The 16,428-nt window shown below is 48.9% G+C and overlaps 1 protein-coding gene across 7 annotated transcripts; it reads left to right on the top strand.

The window, feature by feature from the left end:
- The first annotated feature begins 2,852 nt into the window (after nucleotides 1-2,852).
- Nucleotides 2,853-13,384, top strand: CXCR2 (C-X-C motif chemokine receptor 2). 7 transcript variants are annotated; one of them, XM_032354766.1, is made up of 6 exons: nucleotides 2,853-3,343; nucleotides 3,537-3,619; nucleotides 3,915-4,089; nucleotides 5,220-5,322; nucleotides 6,021-6,229; nucleotides 10,118-13,384. In XM_032354766.1, exons 5-6 carry the CDS (start codon nucleotides 6,066-6,068, stop codon nucleotides 11,211-11,213), a joined length of 1,260 nt encoding a protein of 419 aa, XP_032210657.1. In that variant the 5' UTR covers nucleotides 2,853-3,343; nucleotides 3,537-3,619; nucleotides 3,915-4,089; nucleotides 5,220-5,322; nucleotides 6,021-6,065; the 3' UTR covers nucleotides 11,214-13,384. The 7 variants fall into 7 exon arrangements, with proteins under 7 accessions (XP_032210657.1, XP_032210658.1, XP_032210662.1 ...); XM_032354767.1 differs by lacking the exon at nucleotides 3,915-4,089; XM_032354771.1 differs by lacking the exons at nucleotides 5,220-5,322; nucleotides 6,021-6,229 and having other exon boundaries at nucleotides 2,855-3,343.
- Nucleotides 13,385-16,428: the final 3,044 nt, after the last annotated feature.

The raw sequence follows: 16,428 nt of genomic DNA on the forward strand, positions 1-16,428 counted from the left end.
GCCCAGCAGCACCCAGAAGAGCACCTGGGGGGCACTTGCAACAGACTCCCTCAAATTCCTGGGAGAATTTATTGGGGGGGGGGGGCGGTGAAGCCTGCATGAGTGCAGAGACTGTCAGCCAGCGTGATTGTGGTCACAGCGCTTGATGGGACCTCGCTGTTCCCAGGCTGGAAAACTTGGACAAGGTCATTATTTCTTGAAACAAGATGTCACTCAGATCCTCCAATGTACACAAGTTCCCCGACTTTGTCAAATCATTCCATGCTCGACAGAATGCTATGAAGCCCCCAGGACATGCCAGAAAACACTGTGGTTGGTTTGGGGATTCAGAGATTTTTATCATAGATTCGTCCTATTTATGTATAATATTTATATATTTTTCTATATTGTGTACCATCGATTTATATATTATTTTTATGTGTTTTTATGTATTACATATAAAAGATATAAAATCCCTACATTTTTTAAATCCCTACTTTTAAGAACGTCACAGTGGGGAGGAGGGAGCAGCTGAGATGATTACCAATCCCATAACTGAAGCCATGATAGAGATAAGCCCCGGGGGAGTGGGGCTGTGCAGACCGCACAGAGAGAGGGCTCCATGGCTCAGGGGCGGTCTTGGCCAGGCGGAATCCTAAAGGAAAAAGAAGAGTTGGCCAGACCAAGAGTGTAGGAACGAGCATAGCCCGGGGAGGGAAAGGCATGCCAGGCTCTGCGGGGAACCACGGGGCTCTTTGGGAGCCACCCATGGTTCTCTGTGGTTGGAGTTGAGGAGTCCCGGAGGTGTGGCCTGGAACGAGGCCAGGAAGGTACAGAAGGTCCCATGCAGAGGCTCTGCCTGAGAGCAGTGCAGGTCCTTGAAGGGTTTGAAAAGGAAAAGAGCCTGATCAAATTCACACTTCGGGAAGATTGTTCTGAGAGCAGAGTGGAGGATGGTTTGGGGGAGAAAGACTTGAGGCAGAGATGATTTCGACTTGCTCTCTGCCCTCCGCGCCCCTCCCCCCACCCCGCAACTGCGCATGCTCGCTGGCGCGCGCACCTCTCTCTCTCTCTCTCTCTCTCAAATAAAAAATCTTTCAATACAGACACATTCAATCCACATGACAACACTATGCAGTAGATGCTTCAGTAGCCCCATTTTACAGATGATGAAACTGAGGCCCGTGAGACTGAGTAACTCGCCCAAGGTCTGCAGTCCAGCTCCGAAATCCACAGCTCTCCCCCATGTATTGCTTTAGTTCAGGCAAGAGAGAATAAAGTGTTGCCTAACACTGTCCTTGAAGATGGCAAGGGGCAGATAATCAAGAGAGATGCTAAGAGATAGCCTTGTGCGAGGGGCCTGCCAGGGGCAGACTGTTCCCTGTAGGCTAGTAGCCCAGCTAGGAGGGTGGGGTCAGAATTCCCAGAGACAAGCTTTCTACCTGCTGCACCTTGTGGACCTACTTGCAGCACCTGTGGAACCTCAGGGGAGACGTCAAGAGGCTGCACGAGGCTCAGGCTGCACAAGGAGTTTGAGCTGCAAAGAGAAGTTTGGAGGGAAGCGGGGCACTGAAGGTGGGGGAGACCCCAGCACTTATGGGGTGGGGGCTGAAGCCCGGGGAGCAGATGGTCTGGCCTGGTGAGGGCAGGGAAAGAAGAGGACCTGCATTGGTCCTCTCCTCTGGAGAACATCCAGGGAACATCCAGATTTGAGGAATGAATGGAGAACTACAGCCACAAAATGAGACCAAGGTTCAGGAAAATAGGAAGAGAATGAGGTCAGTGGGATTAAATACTGCAGAGGTCAAATGAGACTTGAACAATAACCATTTCCCCATAAATACAGTTACGAGGCATACAGCAGGCTGGGAGAAAACATTTTAACATAATTGACAAATGTGAGATAGTATGAGTAGATAGGGTAACTAACAGACCCTTTTATGAATTGCCAGTGGGAGAATAAATTGATAGGGTCTTTTCTTTTTTTCTTTTTAAAATTTTTTTTTAAATTTCAAGATTTTATTATTTATTTGCTAGAGGGAGAGACAGAGAGAGAGCACAAGCAGGGGGAGTGGGAGGGGGAGAAGCAGGCCTCCCGCCGAGCAGAGAGCCCAATGCAGGGCTTGATCCCAGGACCCTGGGATCATGACCTGAGCTGAAGGTAGATGCTTAACCACTGAGCCACCCAGGTGCCCCGATACAGTCTTTTCGTATGGAAGCATAGTGGATACACAATGTTATATTAATTTCAGGTATATAACACAGTGACTGGACACTTTTGTACATTACGCCACCACAATACATGTAGTCACCATTAGCAGATACAGCCTTATCAAAATTTAAAAAGGCACCGATATGACCCAGCAAAATTACACTTAAGCCACACAAACCATCATACAAATTCCCAGAGACGTACATCCAAAGATGCTCGTAGCAAGACTTAAATATTCATCCACAAGGCAATTATCGGATCAATCATGATACATCCGCCCCGTGGACTAGTATGTTGTCAGGGAAAAAAGAAAGGTGGACCTATGTGCAGCCCATAACAGCATGGTGAAGTGCAGAATGATATCATCAGTTCCATATCATTTGTTTTAAGAAGAAGAAGAAGGAAAGCATGTCCATACATGCATGTGTGGAAAAGTCTGGAAAGATGGACATAAGATCTGTGTGTGAATCTAAGGACTTAAAGGAGTCCTTCCAGTTCGACTTCAGATCCTTTGGTGGTTCCTCTATTCTTTCCAGTATGTGGGCTTTGTTGTTATAACCGTAAAACCGCTTTATTTAAGAAATGGGCGTGCTTGCTTCGGCAGCAGATATATTTAAGAAAGGGGCTTTTTGGACGTCGTGGCATGAGGTTGTTGGTAGTGTTGGCTAGAGCTGTTTCAGCAGAGGGATGGGAAGGGAGCTAGCAGCAGTGGGCTGAGCAGTGAAGGAGAGGAGGCGAGGGGAAGTAGCCACTTTCTCTAGAAGTCCACCGTGAGCAGAGCGCTGGGGGCACAGTAGCTGGAGGGGTCCTACAACAGAGGGCAGGTGACAGAGACATGAGCAAACTCAGGGAAAGAGATGGCAGATGGGGCAGAAGGGCCAGGAGGCAGACCCCTCAAGGACGCGAGAGGCAGGGTGTCCCACAGCCGGGGCAGGAATTCACCAGAAAGAGAAGAAGGGATGCTTCTCACACTGACCCTAGAAGGAAGGAAGAAAGTGTGTAACAAGTGCAGGCAAGTCTGTTCACCAGGGGCTGGGGTTGCCTGCATCTTCCTTGTAAAGAAGGATGTGCAGGTTGGAAACGCTCAGAGACAGCCTGAGCAGGCTCAGTCTCTCCTCAGCCTGGCAGGCTCCTCCAGAAAGCCTCAGACAGGTAGGTATGAAAATCCCCAGTGCTGACCACAGAATCTCCAGGCAGATCTGTGGCCTGGAGTCAGAGTCCTAGGACCAACCTCATTGCTTCTCTGAGGGGACGCCTCCCTGGTGGGCCTCCTGGAATTCACCCAGGTGACCCCAGGTCAGACGTTTCCCTCTAAAGCTGCTTCACTTTTTTTCCGGCCAAACAGTGCTGACTGCTCCCAAGCCCCTAGCCCCGGAGGAAATCAGGAGCCACTCCTACGACGACAGCAACTGTCGTGGCAAATAGCAGGTAAGTGAGCTGTTCCGAGCGAGGGCCGTCAGGGACTCGTGTCTGGTGGAATTTCACTCTCCTCTCTGAGTCCCCTGAGAACTGATGGGTTGGACTGCAGGAGCAGGAACATAGAGCTAAAGAGAAAGATATCTTCACCTGGACAGTGTGGCCCAAAAGAACTTTCTGCAGTCCCGGGGGTGTTCTATATCAGCACTGTCCAATATGGGAGCCACTCGTCACGTGCGAGCCTTGAACCCTTGAAAGGCGGCCAGTATGACTAAAGAACTACATTTTTCGTTCTCTTTCAACTCAGTTTCAGTAGCTATGTATATCCAGTGGCTCTCGTGCTGGACAATACAGATCTAGAACGATCGCTTCATTTTCCAGTAGACTGCATCAAGGCCCAGCGAGAATTGACTCGTCCAAGCTCATCTTGACCACCAGCAACGGCATCAGCCCATTCTACTCACCCCACCATCCAGGTGCAGGTGCCAGACCAACCTAATGAATATCAAGAAGCGGGCCAGCGGCGGGGTGGGGCGGGGGGGGGAGCAGATGTCAGATCTGGGCTCCTCTTTCTACACCTTTTCATTCCGTTGTCTGGAACTGAAAGGTTCCTAACCAAGCTCGGAAAGCTGAAACTAGGCTCCAGCCCCTTGTTACAGTGGACAGAATACAGAGTTTGAGGTCAGGTAACATTTCTTAAAAACTGTTTAAACGCCAGTTCCCTGTGTCACTCTGATGAGGTTGCTTAACTCCCAGAGTCTGGTTTCCTCATTCAGAAAGTGCACACTTCACGCCTTTGTTATGAGGATTAAATATGTACCAATTCTTTTTGTTCAAGATTGTATTTTTTTTTAAGATTTTTTTTTTTAATTTGACAGACAGAGATCACAAGTAGGCATAGAGGCAGGCAGAGACAGAGAGAGTGGGAAGCAGGCTCCCCGCTGAGCAGAAAGCCCCATGTGGGGCTCCATCCCAGGACCATGGGATCATGACCTAAGCCGAAGGCAGAGGCTTTAACCCACTGAGCCACCCAGGCACCCCATCAAGATCGTATTTTTAACAGATCTCTATACCCAGGGTGGGGCTCTAGACCCCAAGATCAAGAGTTGTTGCATGCTCCCCTGACTGAGCCAGCCAAGTGCCCCTCAGTGCACAAGTTCCGAAAAGCCCTTTTCCCAGAAGCTGGACCTTAGCAGGGACCCAACACTGTAGCTCACATGACTCTTGTTATCCAGGCCAGAGCCGATGGGGCTGTACATCAAAGTCTGCCCGGGAAGCAGACCCACTGCTTTTCCTTCCCTGGGGGTGTGGGGGGGTAGTGGGACAAACAGTCACGGCACTAGTTGATAAACTGTTCCAGAGACGAAGATCGCCCTAACAAACGCTAATATCAGGCTTGCTGTATGTCTTAAGTGCTTTATGAGTAATCCCTCGTTTGAATCTCAGCACAGCCCAGTGGGTTAGATGCTATCACTGGCCTCATTTTACAGATGAGTAAACCAAGACTCGGAAAGGGAAAGTCACTGGCCCCGAGTTGCCGGGCTCACTCAGTCTCTAACCACTGCTTTCCTGTGCCTCTCTCCGTGTATAACAAGCCTCTGCCTGGTTTTAGCATCACCGGGCCAGGAGACACTGCATTCTTCTCCAGCATGGGAAAGAGAGAAGTGACAAAGAGTGTTTGCTAAACAGTTGGACTTGAAGGTTCTTTCCTAGGGGTAAGCAAGTTTGTTGCAGGCTTCGAGCGCTCCACGGGTCCTGGGATGCAGGGGTCAAGAGGCATAGTGGAGGGGCTAGAGGCATGGTTTGCTGGAGGGAGAGGGAGCTTGGGAGGGAGCCGTGAATCAGTGTTCACTGTTCTGCCTGTATTTATCCTTTCCACGGTAATTAATAACAAATGTACATTCTCAGTGTCACTCAACTCTGCTTTCGAAAATGTGTTTGGACTTGGATAAGATGTGAATTTTTCCCAAAAGCCTTTCTTTCCAAATGAGATGGTCTTGGCTCCAAAAGTGGCCAGCCATACACACCCAACCCCAAGTGTACAGGCCAAGAAAGGGCTCTGGGAGTGCATGGGGTGGGGACAGGAGACATTAGGTCCAGGATCACCAGAAGCTCAAGTTCCATCTCTCTCATCTTCATGAGCTGCTGTCCTTTGAGATGGGAGAACTGTTCAAAAGCAGGAGGGCGGGGGGCTCCCAAGCAGGGGGCAGCCCGAGGCAGTTAGGGTATGGGGACAGTCCGACCAGGCTGCTGAAAGAGCCAGGGTCTGCTGAGACTAGGGCAAAGATGAGAGAAATCCATGCCGTCCTGGTTAAACCGCTGCCTTGGCATGGGCCTCCGTTTGCTCCTCTGTGAAATGGAAAGATTGGCTAGAAAACACCACAGGTCCCTTACCGATATGAAACTCGACCAGGTCAGAAAATAACTCACCATCCAAGAGCTGACCTGAGAATTAATTATGCAAGTTATCAAAAGCATCCAGCCGCCTGAGGACTCCACCCTCGAGTTGAGCAATGTAATCCACCGCTCACTTCCTCCACTCTCTTCTCACCACCCCGCCCCGTCAGTCAGACACATCTGCCCTCCCGGACGGGTCCCACAGGTGAAAGGCCCAGGCTCCTGGTAAGTCTTGGAATACCTACCCTTCTCACCTTCCAGAATGTCTCTGTTCTCTGACCCCCTTGACACCCAGCCCCCAATGACCCCAGACATCTCTCCCCACCCCGGGGTGGGCTTCTTTCCTCTTAAGACCTCCCTAGATCCCCAAAGGGAGAGCTCCTGCCCCTCTTCCTTACTCCTCTCTCCAACAACCACTTAGGGCAACTCTCTGCCCAGCCCCTTCCCTTCCTGACTCAGCCAGCTCCCCTGCTTTGACTAGGATGGGGTCCAAGGAAGGGCCAGACATCATCCAGGCCCCCTTCCCCTATATTAAATGCAAATATTGTGGATTATATTTATAGAGAGAAAGCATGCTAGAATTGTATTAAAATTCCTGAATTTTCTATTGTGATTGAAAAGATTGCCTTCAATGTTTGGGATCTTGCATGTCTCCGTTGTTTAGCGTTTTTATAAAATGAATTAGAATAATCCCATCCATGGAGTTTCTGAATGACCGTGAGTCATTAGGGTCCTGCCATTTCACTCAACGAGGGAATCTCCCGCTTGTTCACCGAGAACATGACCAGGAGGTCGGTGGGAGTCAGCCAGTTTAAGGGTGTTTTGTTTATCATTCTTGCAAGAACTATTTCTTTTGTTCTGGCCCTACTGAATAGATAAGAAAACAATGTACAAAATAGCAAACAATAGGAGTAAACTGTATGCAGTCTGACTTTATGAGATCTTGAAAACTTAACTTACAAATATATTTCAAAAATATTTAATATAGGAGGTATGACTTTTTTTTTTTTTTAAATAAAGCAAGTCTGTAGACTGTAAGTTGATCCACACCTACATGGAATCCGGGCTGTAGCATTTGTAGGCTCTGTGACCTTGGGCTGACGTCTGAGCTCCTCTGTGCCTGTCTTCTCATCTGTAGTCAGGACTAATCATATCTATCAGTAACACTCCAGGGAGGTCATGTTCCTCTGAGGCACAAAGCAGACCTCAGACAGGTCAACTCCCTTCCCTTAGTTTCCCCCTTTGACTGTCAACACATCCTTTCTAGAGACTGGTAAGCTGAAAAACCCACAAGCATCCACAAAGCATTGTCTCCCCAGTGGCTGGAGGTGACTGCCCTGTCCTGTTTCTCTTGCCTGCTTCTTCTTGTCCTGTTTCTCTTGTCAGAATTCTGACAGGAATTCTCCACCTCCTGTCCTGACTTTCAGGGTCTCCCTCTGGACCCTCAAGCAGATCTTCCATGTCTGGGAGTGGGAGCTCCCCTGTGTATCTCCAGCCCCTCCCCCACACAGTTGAGCGCTGGCTTATTTAGAATGAGGACTTACCAGTGAAGTATGCTTGGCTGCTGTTGTCTCCTGTTAGGGCAGTTTCTGCTTCTGCCCTGGCCCTGCCTTCTCACGGTCAGTGTTCCTAAATACGGGCCTGTCCTCTATGGGCACAAGCTCTCTGTCCCATTATGCTCTGCTAAAAGTGGGCCTTCTCTAGGTCATTTCTTCCCTTGAGAGCATCTCTGATCATCTGTTCCCAGAGGTGACCCATTCTTGACCTTGTGACTTCATTGGACAGAACCCTGGGATAAACAACCTCCTGACCGAGGGATGGCAGAACTAGTGACTTGTCACAGGTCTCGCCAACAACACTGGCTGAGTTGTATGGTGGCCTTTCCCATTATTACTTTATCTCCCTGGCTAGACATTCCCCAAATGCATCAGATCTTTCTAGGTTCACAGAGTCTGCTCTTTGCTCTCCATGGGCTGAGAAGCTGATTTAACTGGCCACAATCACCTAGACTAAGAATTCCGTCACTCCAGGGGAAAGGGCATTGCTTTTCCAGTTTCTCTTAACCCTATTCGGCTTTCTTCTTTGCTATATATGATTGAGAGTGACAGACCTCCCTCTGCTAAAGAGAAAAGCTTCTGGAGAGTTTCATTGTTGATGTGGTTGTTTTACTATCTGTGTTTGCTTCTCAAAGGTGTCCCCCTTTGGTTAATTTTTTTCTAATTGAGATGGAATTCGCACTCTGTAAAAGTCACCCATTCACAGGGTACAACTAGTGGTTCCTAGTATTCGCGTGAAGCTATACAATCCTTCCACTGTCTAATTCCTGAACACTTTCATCAGCCTGGAAAGAAACCCCTCCCTCCAGCACCTGGCAACCCAGATCTACTTTCTGTCTCTAATGATTTGCCTGTCCTGTACATTTCACATACATGGACTTGTACAGTATGAAGCCTTTTATGTCTGGCTTTTTTTTTTTTTTTTTTTTGGCCTGGAATAATGTTTTCATGGTTCATCCACGTCGCAGCAGATGTCAGTCCTTTATTCCTGTCGTTGGTTGGATAACAGCCTATGGTCTGTGTGCACCTCCATTAATTTCTCCATTTATCGGTTGATGTACATTTGAATTGTTCCCACTGTTCGGCTGTCACGCTGCTGTGAACATTTGTGTACAAGTTTTTGTGGGGACATAGGTTTTCCATTCTCCTGGGCACGTATCTAGAAGTGAAATTGCTGGGTCATTGGTAACTATGTTTGACGTTTTGAACAACTGCCAAACTGTTCAAAGCAGCCGCTCCACTGGCGCATCTCCACGAGTAATATAAGAAGGGTCCCATTCCCCACATCCTCGTCAACAGCGTTACTGTCCCTCTTGTTTTATAATGATGATCCTATTGAGTATTGAAGTTATTCTGGAGCCTTAGTACTTCGTGTTTTTCTCTTTAACGCTGGTTCCGTTTTGAGATGGGTTACCTCCTTGCATGTGGTCCCAGGACGGTCATACCTTGTCATAAAGAAATGGCACAGTACTGATGCATCTTGTGGTTCACAAGGAACTCACTTGGGAGCTGGTTTACTTTCATTTACATCCTCTTTGAAAACTGGGTAAAATTTCAGAGTGACTGCAGCTTCCCCTGAAAGCAGGCTTTGGGCTATCCCCAAAACAAGGGCCGAGCCGACAGAAGCGGGTTTACCTGGACTTCGTCTGGGGGTGCTGAGGAGTGAGGGATGGATGAAGGCACTCACTGGCATGACAGAAAGTGTCCCCACCAGAATGGAAAAGCCACCAAAACAAGGATAGTGTGTCTCCACCTGTCTGCACCTCCTGATATGGCACAGGTGCCACTGCCTGCACCTGTCTCGACCTGTCTTTTCTGCCTCTCCCACTGCTGCGAGCACTCTGGATTTCTCTGCTCACCTCCACGTGGCAGTCCACGGCTGTGACAGTCACATTTCACCCACTTAGAGAATCAATCAGCCACCTGCTTAGGACTTTTAATATACTTTTTTTTCAGACTGCACAAATATTCCCACAGCAGGTCTCCTGCATCCTGAAAGAAAAATGCTGGGCTGTAAATAAGCTTTCTTCTAGGTCCAGTATCCTGCAGCTGTATTGCTGTTACCACTAAATCTATTTTCCCACAAACTTCTTTTAATGACTTCCCAAAAGTGGGACAGAGGGGCTCCTCCCTCAGCTTTCTAGTCAAACCTCTATCTTTCTCTAGCAGTCAAACCCTGCTTCATCTCCCACATCAAGAACTGAATGGCACCTCCTATTTCTGACATTAAATCCAGCTTCATTAGCCAGAGAGGCTCACCACTGAAGAATCTGAGACATGTTCTGTAGGGATTGGGATTTCGACAATGTTTTTGGGTGATGGTGATGTCATGGAGAGAGCTCAGAACCTCTTTGGCTTTGAGGGAACTATAGGTTTTGTGCAACGTGCCATTTATCACAAAATGTGGCTCATAACGTAGAGCCACAACTATTTCCTAATGTGAAGGTTCCGTGTAATATACAAGCCAAGGCAAAGAATCCTGTCCGAGATTCATGGGCAAATAGGCTAGAATCTGGGGAGAGATTATCATGCAGTAACTCCCATCTCTCTTCTCTAGGCCAGGACTTAAGTTTGCCTCCAATATGGAAGACGTGGACTGGGAGGCTTATGGCTTGGAAGATCTCTTTGGTGAAAATTACAGTTACAGCACAGACCTGCCCTTCATTCCAGAAGGCTCTGCCCCATGCAGGCCAGAATCTCTGGAAATCAACAAGTATGCAGTGGTGGTCATCTACGCCCTGGTCTTCGTGCTGAGCCTGCTGGGAAACTCCCTAGTGATACTGGTTGTCCTATACAGTCGGCTCAGCCAGTCTGTCACTGACGTCTACCTGCTGAACTTGGCTATAGCCGACCTGCTCTTTGCCCTGACCTTGCCTATCTGGGCTGCCTCCAAGGCGAAAGGCTGGATCTTTGGCACACCCTTGTGCAAGGTGGTCTCACTCCTGAAGGAGGTCAACTTCTACAGTGGTATCCTACTGCTGGCCTGCATCAGCATGGACCGCTACCTGGCCATCGTCCATGCCACACGCACACTGACCCAGAAGCGGCACTGGGTCAAGTTCATATGCTTAGGCATCTGGGCGCTGTCCCTGATCCTGTCCCTGCCCATCTTCATCTTCCGCAGGGCCATCAATCCCCCCTACTCCAGCCCGGTCTGCTACGAGGACATGGGCGCCAATACCACGAGACTGCGGATAGTGATGCGGGCCCTGCCTCAGACCTTCGGCTTCCTCGTGCCCTTGGCGGTCATGCTGTTCTGCTATGGACTCACCCTGCGTACGCTGTTCCAGGCCCACATGGGGCAGAAGCACCGGGCCATGCGGGTCATCTTCGCCGTCGTGCTCGTCTTCTTGCTCTGCTGGCTGCCCTACAACCTGGTCCTGGTCACAGACACCCTCATGAGGCTCCGGGTGATCGCGGAGACGTGCGAGCGCCGCAACGACATCGGCCGGGCCCTGGACGCCACCGAGATTCTGGGCTTCCTCCACAGCTGCCTCAATCCCTTCATCTACGCCTTCATCGGCCAGAAGTTTCGCCACGGACTCCTCAAGATCATGGCCTTCCACGGGCTCATCAGCAAGGAGTATTTGTCCAAGGACGGCAGGCCTTCCTTTGTTGGCTCTTCTTCAGCAAACACTTCTACCACCTTCTGAGCCCCTGGGCCCTGCTGGAGCGCCTCGGGGCACCTCCCGCGCCGTCAGCATCCATCCTGAGCCTCATGTCCACTAGTTGTTTCCAGTCTCTGTGTCAAGGCAGCTCCCGGCTGTGGTTACAGGAAGCTACTGGGGCCACGTCCTTTTCAGGCCCATTGGACGGGTTAGAAAGCCTGCCCTCGTTCCCCACGCCTCCCTATACTTCCTATGCCAGCTGCTAGAGCTCAGTCCATCCTAGCACTGAGCTCAAGCACTCTGGTGTCTGGGGCAGTTAAAGACATTCGAAAGGCATCCTTTCAGGTGACGACAGAAAGTTCCTACCACGGGGAGCCATTAGTGGCAAACAGCAGTCGTTGCTTTCCTGACTCTCCCTTTCTTGCTTGCTGGCAAAGCCCACCTCCCTTGAGGGAGGCCGAGAAGGACAGACACTCATTTTCCCAGACTCCCTTAGCTAGGAGAGGCCCTGTCATCCACTTCTGACTAGTAAGGTTTCAGGGCAATAGTGTGCTGGTGAAAAGAAGTCCGGGTTTGTAGCATTTCCCAAGTTGCCTGGGGCAAATGTTCCCACCAGGGCGATGTCAAAGGTTTTCATGTGTTTAGCAACTAGCTCACAAAAATTTAGGAAATGAATGGGCTGCTTTCACAAGCAGGTACAAACTGGCTTCAGGACACCATTGCTTAAGAGGAAGTCTGCTGGGTCCAGGGACTCCTGGGAAGTATTCCTGATTTAAAAAGAGAGAGAGGCACACACACCCACATGTCCTTGGTTCTTGCCTTTATGGTTCTTCCCAATATGGTTGTGGGATATGATGTGACAAAGAGGCAAAAATTGTGCTCAACACACTTGGGCAGATGGAGTGGATAAGAACAAAGAGCCCAGAAGAAGACCCAAGCAGGAATGGTCAATGATTTTCAACAAGGGTTACCAAGACTATTCAATGGGAGAAAGGATAGTTATTCAACACATGGTGCTGGGCAAACCAGTTATCCACATGCACAGGAATGAACCTAGTCCCTTTCCTCATACCATATACAAAAGTTAACTCAAAATGGATCATAACCTACACAGGAGAGCTTCAACTACTAAGTATTTATTAGAAACGTAGAAGAAAAGTTTTATAACATTGGATTTGGCAGTGATTCCTTGGATATGACACCAAAAGCACGGGCAAGAAATGAATAAATAGATAATTGGATTTCCCCGATGTTAAAAACTTTGTACATCAAAGGACACGATCAAAAGAGTGGAAAGGAAAATCATAGGATGGGAGAAAATATTTTTGAATCAAATTTTATACAGTTTACTCTCCACGATACACAAATAATTCTTACAATTCAACATCAATGACAACAACAACAAAGACAGATAATAACAAGTGTCAGCAATGATATGGAAAAAGTGGTGGGACGCTTATGCACCGTTGGTGGAAAAGTAAAGTGGTGCAGCTGCCATGGAAAACAGCACCTCAAAAGATGAAACAGAACTACTGTATGATCTAGCACTTCCATGTCTAAGTGTACACTGAAAGCAGTGAACTGAGAGCAGAGACTCAAACAGTACACTAATGTTCATGGCAGCATCATTCACAGTTGCCAAAAAGTGACAATCACGCAATGTCAATCAGTGGATGATGGACAAAAAAAATGTGGGGTATACATGCGATGGAATATGGTTCAGTCTTAAAAATGAATGAGTGTCTGGGATATGCTACAACAGGGATGAACCCCGAAAACATGATATGAAGTGGAAGAAGCCGGGCAAAAATAGTGTATGATTCCACTTTTTAGAAGTACCTACAATAGTCAAGCTCATAGAGACAAGAAGTCCAACAGTGGTTACCAGGTCCAGGCAGAGGAGAAAGTAAGAAGTAGTTGTTTAATGGGTACACAGTTCAGTTGGGGGCGATGAAAAGTTTCCTGAGATGGATAGTGGTGATAGGGGTAGGACAGTAGGAATGTGCTTAATCCCACTAAACAGGACACTTAAAACTGGTAAAAAAAAAAAAAAAAAAAGTCAATTTTATGTTGTGTGTATCTTACTGGAAAGGAAAAAAAACAACAACTAGTTCCCAAACGACAAATTTCAGCAATTGAACCATTTGTGGAACCATCTACCTGTAACTTCTTGTTCGAGTAGATAATTAAATGTCTTTTTTTCTTTGTACAAGCCACTTAGAGTTGTGTATTTCATTACTTGTGATCAAAAGCATCTGAACTGCTACAGGCAAGGGTGGGCAGGTCCTGAATGTAGATTTATTTACAATAATTAAATCCCTTCTCTGCTTATTGGGTGCACAGAGAGAGACAAGGATTGAAATCGAGAGAGAACCCAGCCTTTCTACTTCCTTCACCCCTAGCCCAAATCTGTGGCCGCTGGACATGTGTTATGGAAGGAGATGTGTCCCAGGATCACAAAGTGTTTCTTATGTCTTTGGGTGAAACCAGAGTCCTGAGTACCAAGGGTCAGTGTGTTTTACCAAATCAGCAGGATTGGGGAGCAGGAAGCCAGACAGCTCTGCTGAGCTCAACCAGCCACCCCTACTTTGAGTCTCCACTCTCTTCTCTCTCCCACTCAAAACACACTCACACACATGCACACACACACACACACACACACACACCCGACATGCAGGACCATCAAAAGCACACCTTGCAGAATAGGGACATGGTATCCAGGCAAAACCAAGGATCTGCCTTGGTTGGGCAGTATTTCCTGAAGACCTGTCTCCCAGAGCCCTGGGACATGGCAGAGCCTTACCCTGGCAGAGCTCCCGTTCACAGGCCTCGTCCCTGCGGGGACTTTGGCAGGAGGGGTTTGGGCTCGGAGCAGCCCCCTAAGGAAGTAGGACGGCAAGGGGAGTCCGACGGCTCCCTGGTGAAGTCCCCAAACTTCACCAGGCTCCGATCCCCTTCCTGTTAACAATTCTCCAACCACTAAATCAAAGAGACAGCAGCTGTGGCTCTGACCAAAGACCTCTCCAGGGAAGCAGGAGCAAACCTCTGAGCTGGGGTGCTCAAGGGACAGGTAACTACCAGTCCTGACTCATGAAAGTGCAAACAGGATTAATCCAGCCCTGATAATCCCTTGTCTCGAGCTCATTGTTTGCCAGGCACTGTGCTAAGCTCAGGTTCAAGCTTGACTGAGCTGCTCTGGCCAAGCCTTCCAAACAGCTTCTGATTCAGCAGGCCAACGTGTGTTAACTGGAGGGAACACCCCAGTTGCCAGAGGGACTGGAGGTGTTCTGACCTGGCAGGGCTGAATGGCCAGATGGCTCTCTGAGATCACTGTCAGTGGGAAGAGGCCAGACCAAGTGTCGCTGTGGTTCTGGGGCTCTGCTCTTTGCTCCTCTAACAAGGGCTAGAGGAAGCATGTTTCTCGAGGGAAATAAGGGGATAAAATAAGCCTAGGAGCTGCGCTTGTGTAAACTGTTACTCTCTCTCTCTCTTCCTCCCTCCCTCCCTCTCCCACATAAAGACAGTTTTGGCACCAAAAAACCTACCAACCAAGACATCACTGGGAGGAGGCAGATCCAAGGTCTGTCTTCGAGTTGTTGATTTCCTTCTTCCCTCCGATGTTTCCAGGCCTAAGTCCCGCATTCAGGGCCCAGCTCTGTTCTGCCTAGATGTGCCTTCTCAGTCTGAGCCTGCCCCTCTGGCTTCTGAGCTACCTCCCCACCCCTTACATGAACCCCCCGTCTTGTTGCTCCGTTTCCCCAGTTCATGACATCTTCCTTGACGCAGTCCCTACTCATTGCAGGAATGGGCTCCCTTTGCTCAGGAAATCGGGTTAGCCCCAGTGTCTCCTGGGTGACAGGAAGACGTGCCCCTCAGGAGGGGCATGTCACGTTGACGTTCATCCCGTGTTGACCGATGTGGAAAATGGCCACCCTGCCCTGGCAGAGCCAGAGGAGACCTAGGTCATCCCCCCATCCCCCGCCGGGGGCTAACCCTTGCAATATGCAAGTGGGGAAACTAAGGCCTAAGCAAACAGCTCAATCAAGATCTCATGGCTGGGTAAGAGTAGAACTGGATTAAAAATGCCTAGTGAGGTTCATATTTCTAGATATTTAGCTTTTCTAGTGGTGACCCCTCAGGCACCTTATAAATAGAGGGAAAAATATGTAAATGAACTTCCCAGAGTGTTCCACTCATATGGGTAGGGCTGGGCCACTTCTTCAGCGCCTACACTCATCTGACAGAGTCAAAAGGCAACTGAGGCTTGGGGCCCAGGTTGGGAGCAGCTCAGATGGGGTTACCCTATTCTGAGCTGGTAGGTAAGATGGTTAAAGAGACCATTGGATGGGGTTCCTGGGTGGCTCAGTCAGTTGAGTGTCTGACTCCAGATTTCAGCTCAAGTCATGCTCTCGGGGACGTGGCATCGAGCCCCACAACAGGCTCCACGCTCTCCCTCTCAGTTCTACCCACGCCTCCCCACCACCGCTCACACACCCACATATGTGTGCACTCTCTCTCTAAAAGAAAAGAGACAGTTAGAGCCCAACACAAAATTCAGAGACAGATAAAACAAGCCTCTGTCAAGGACACGTGCTCTATCACGCAGGGCTCCACTGGAAAGCAGGACCACTCGGGGGAGAGATTCGTTATCGGGATTTGACTGCACGCAATTGTGGGAGCTGGCAAAATGGTCTAGGTTGGGCAGTTATCTTTGCTTCTGGTGCTAGGACCTGAAAGTGGCAGGCCAGAGAGAGCCAAGAAGGAAAGATCCCATGAAGCAGACAACAGCGAGGGCGAGCTGGGACCTGCCAGGACAGACTGAAACCTGCGCCAGTCTCTTGTGGACTACAAGTTCAACATGCAGACGGCCTGTGAGAGATGCTGACGCCTCCATCGTGAAGGTCAGAAGATGCGTGGCTCAGGTTAAGGACCGACCAGCATCTGGTGCTTGGCACTGACCTTCCAGAGCATAAAAAAGGATGCAGCCTCTGCCCCCCTTTCCACCTTCCAAAGCTCACACAACAGTCTCTTCTGGTCGATGTTAACATGAAACTAGGTGAGAAAGGGAGGGAATTTGATGAAACATGATTCCAGGTTAAGTGAATTGACTCTTTGCAAATCTTTCATACAAACTTTAGGTGTGGACTCTAAAGAGAAAGAATGATCACCACCAGTGTTTGGATAATGTTTACATAAACTTTCAGTCTATCAGGGAGGAATGCTTTGGGGCTTTTGATAATACTGGGAATATTCTTTCTTT

Source organism: Mustela erminea, chromosome 8 (assembly GCF_009829155.1).
Source record: "Mustela erminea isolate mMusErm1 chromosome 8, mMusErm1.Pri, whole genome shotgun sequence".
Taxonomy (NCBI): Eukaryota; Metazoa; Chordata; class Mammalia; order Carnivora; family Mustelidae; genus Mustela; species Mustela erminea.

Bases quoted from the DNA above. Each gene is read 5' to 3' on its own strand.
- CXCR2 (XM_032354766.1), top strand. From the start codon at position 6,066: ATGCAAGTTATCAAAAGCATCCAGCCGCCTGAGGACTCCACCCTCGAG. The intron at 6,230-10,117 runs GTAAGTCTTGGA...TCTCTTCTCTAG, and splicing joins GTGAAAGGCCCAGGCTCCTG to GCCAGGACTTAAGTTTGCCT.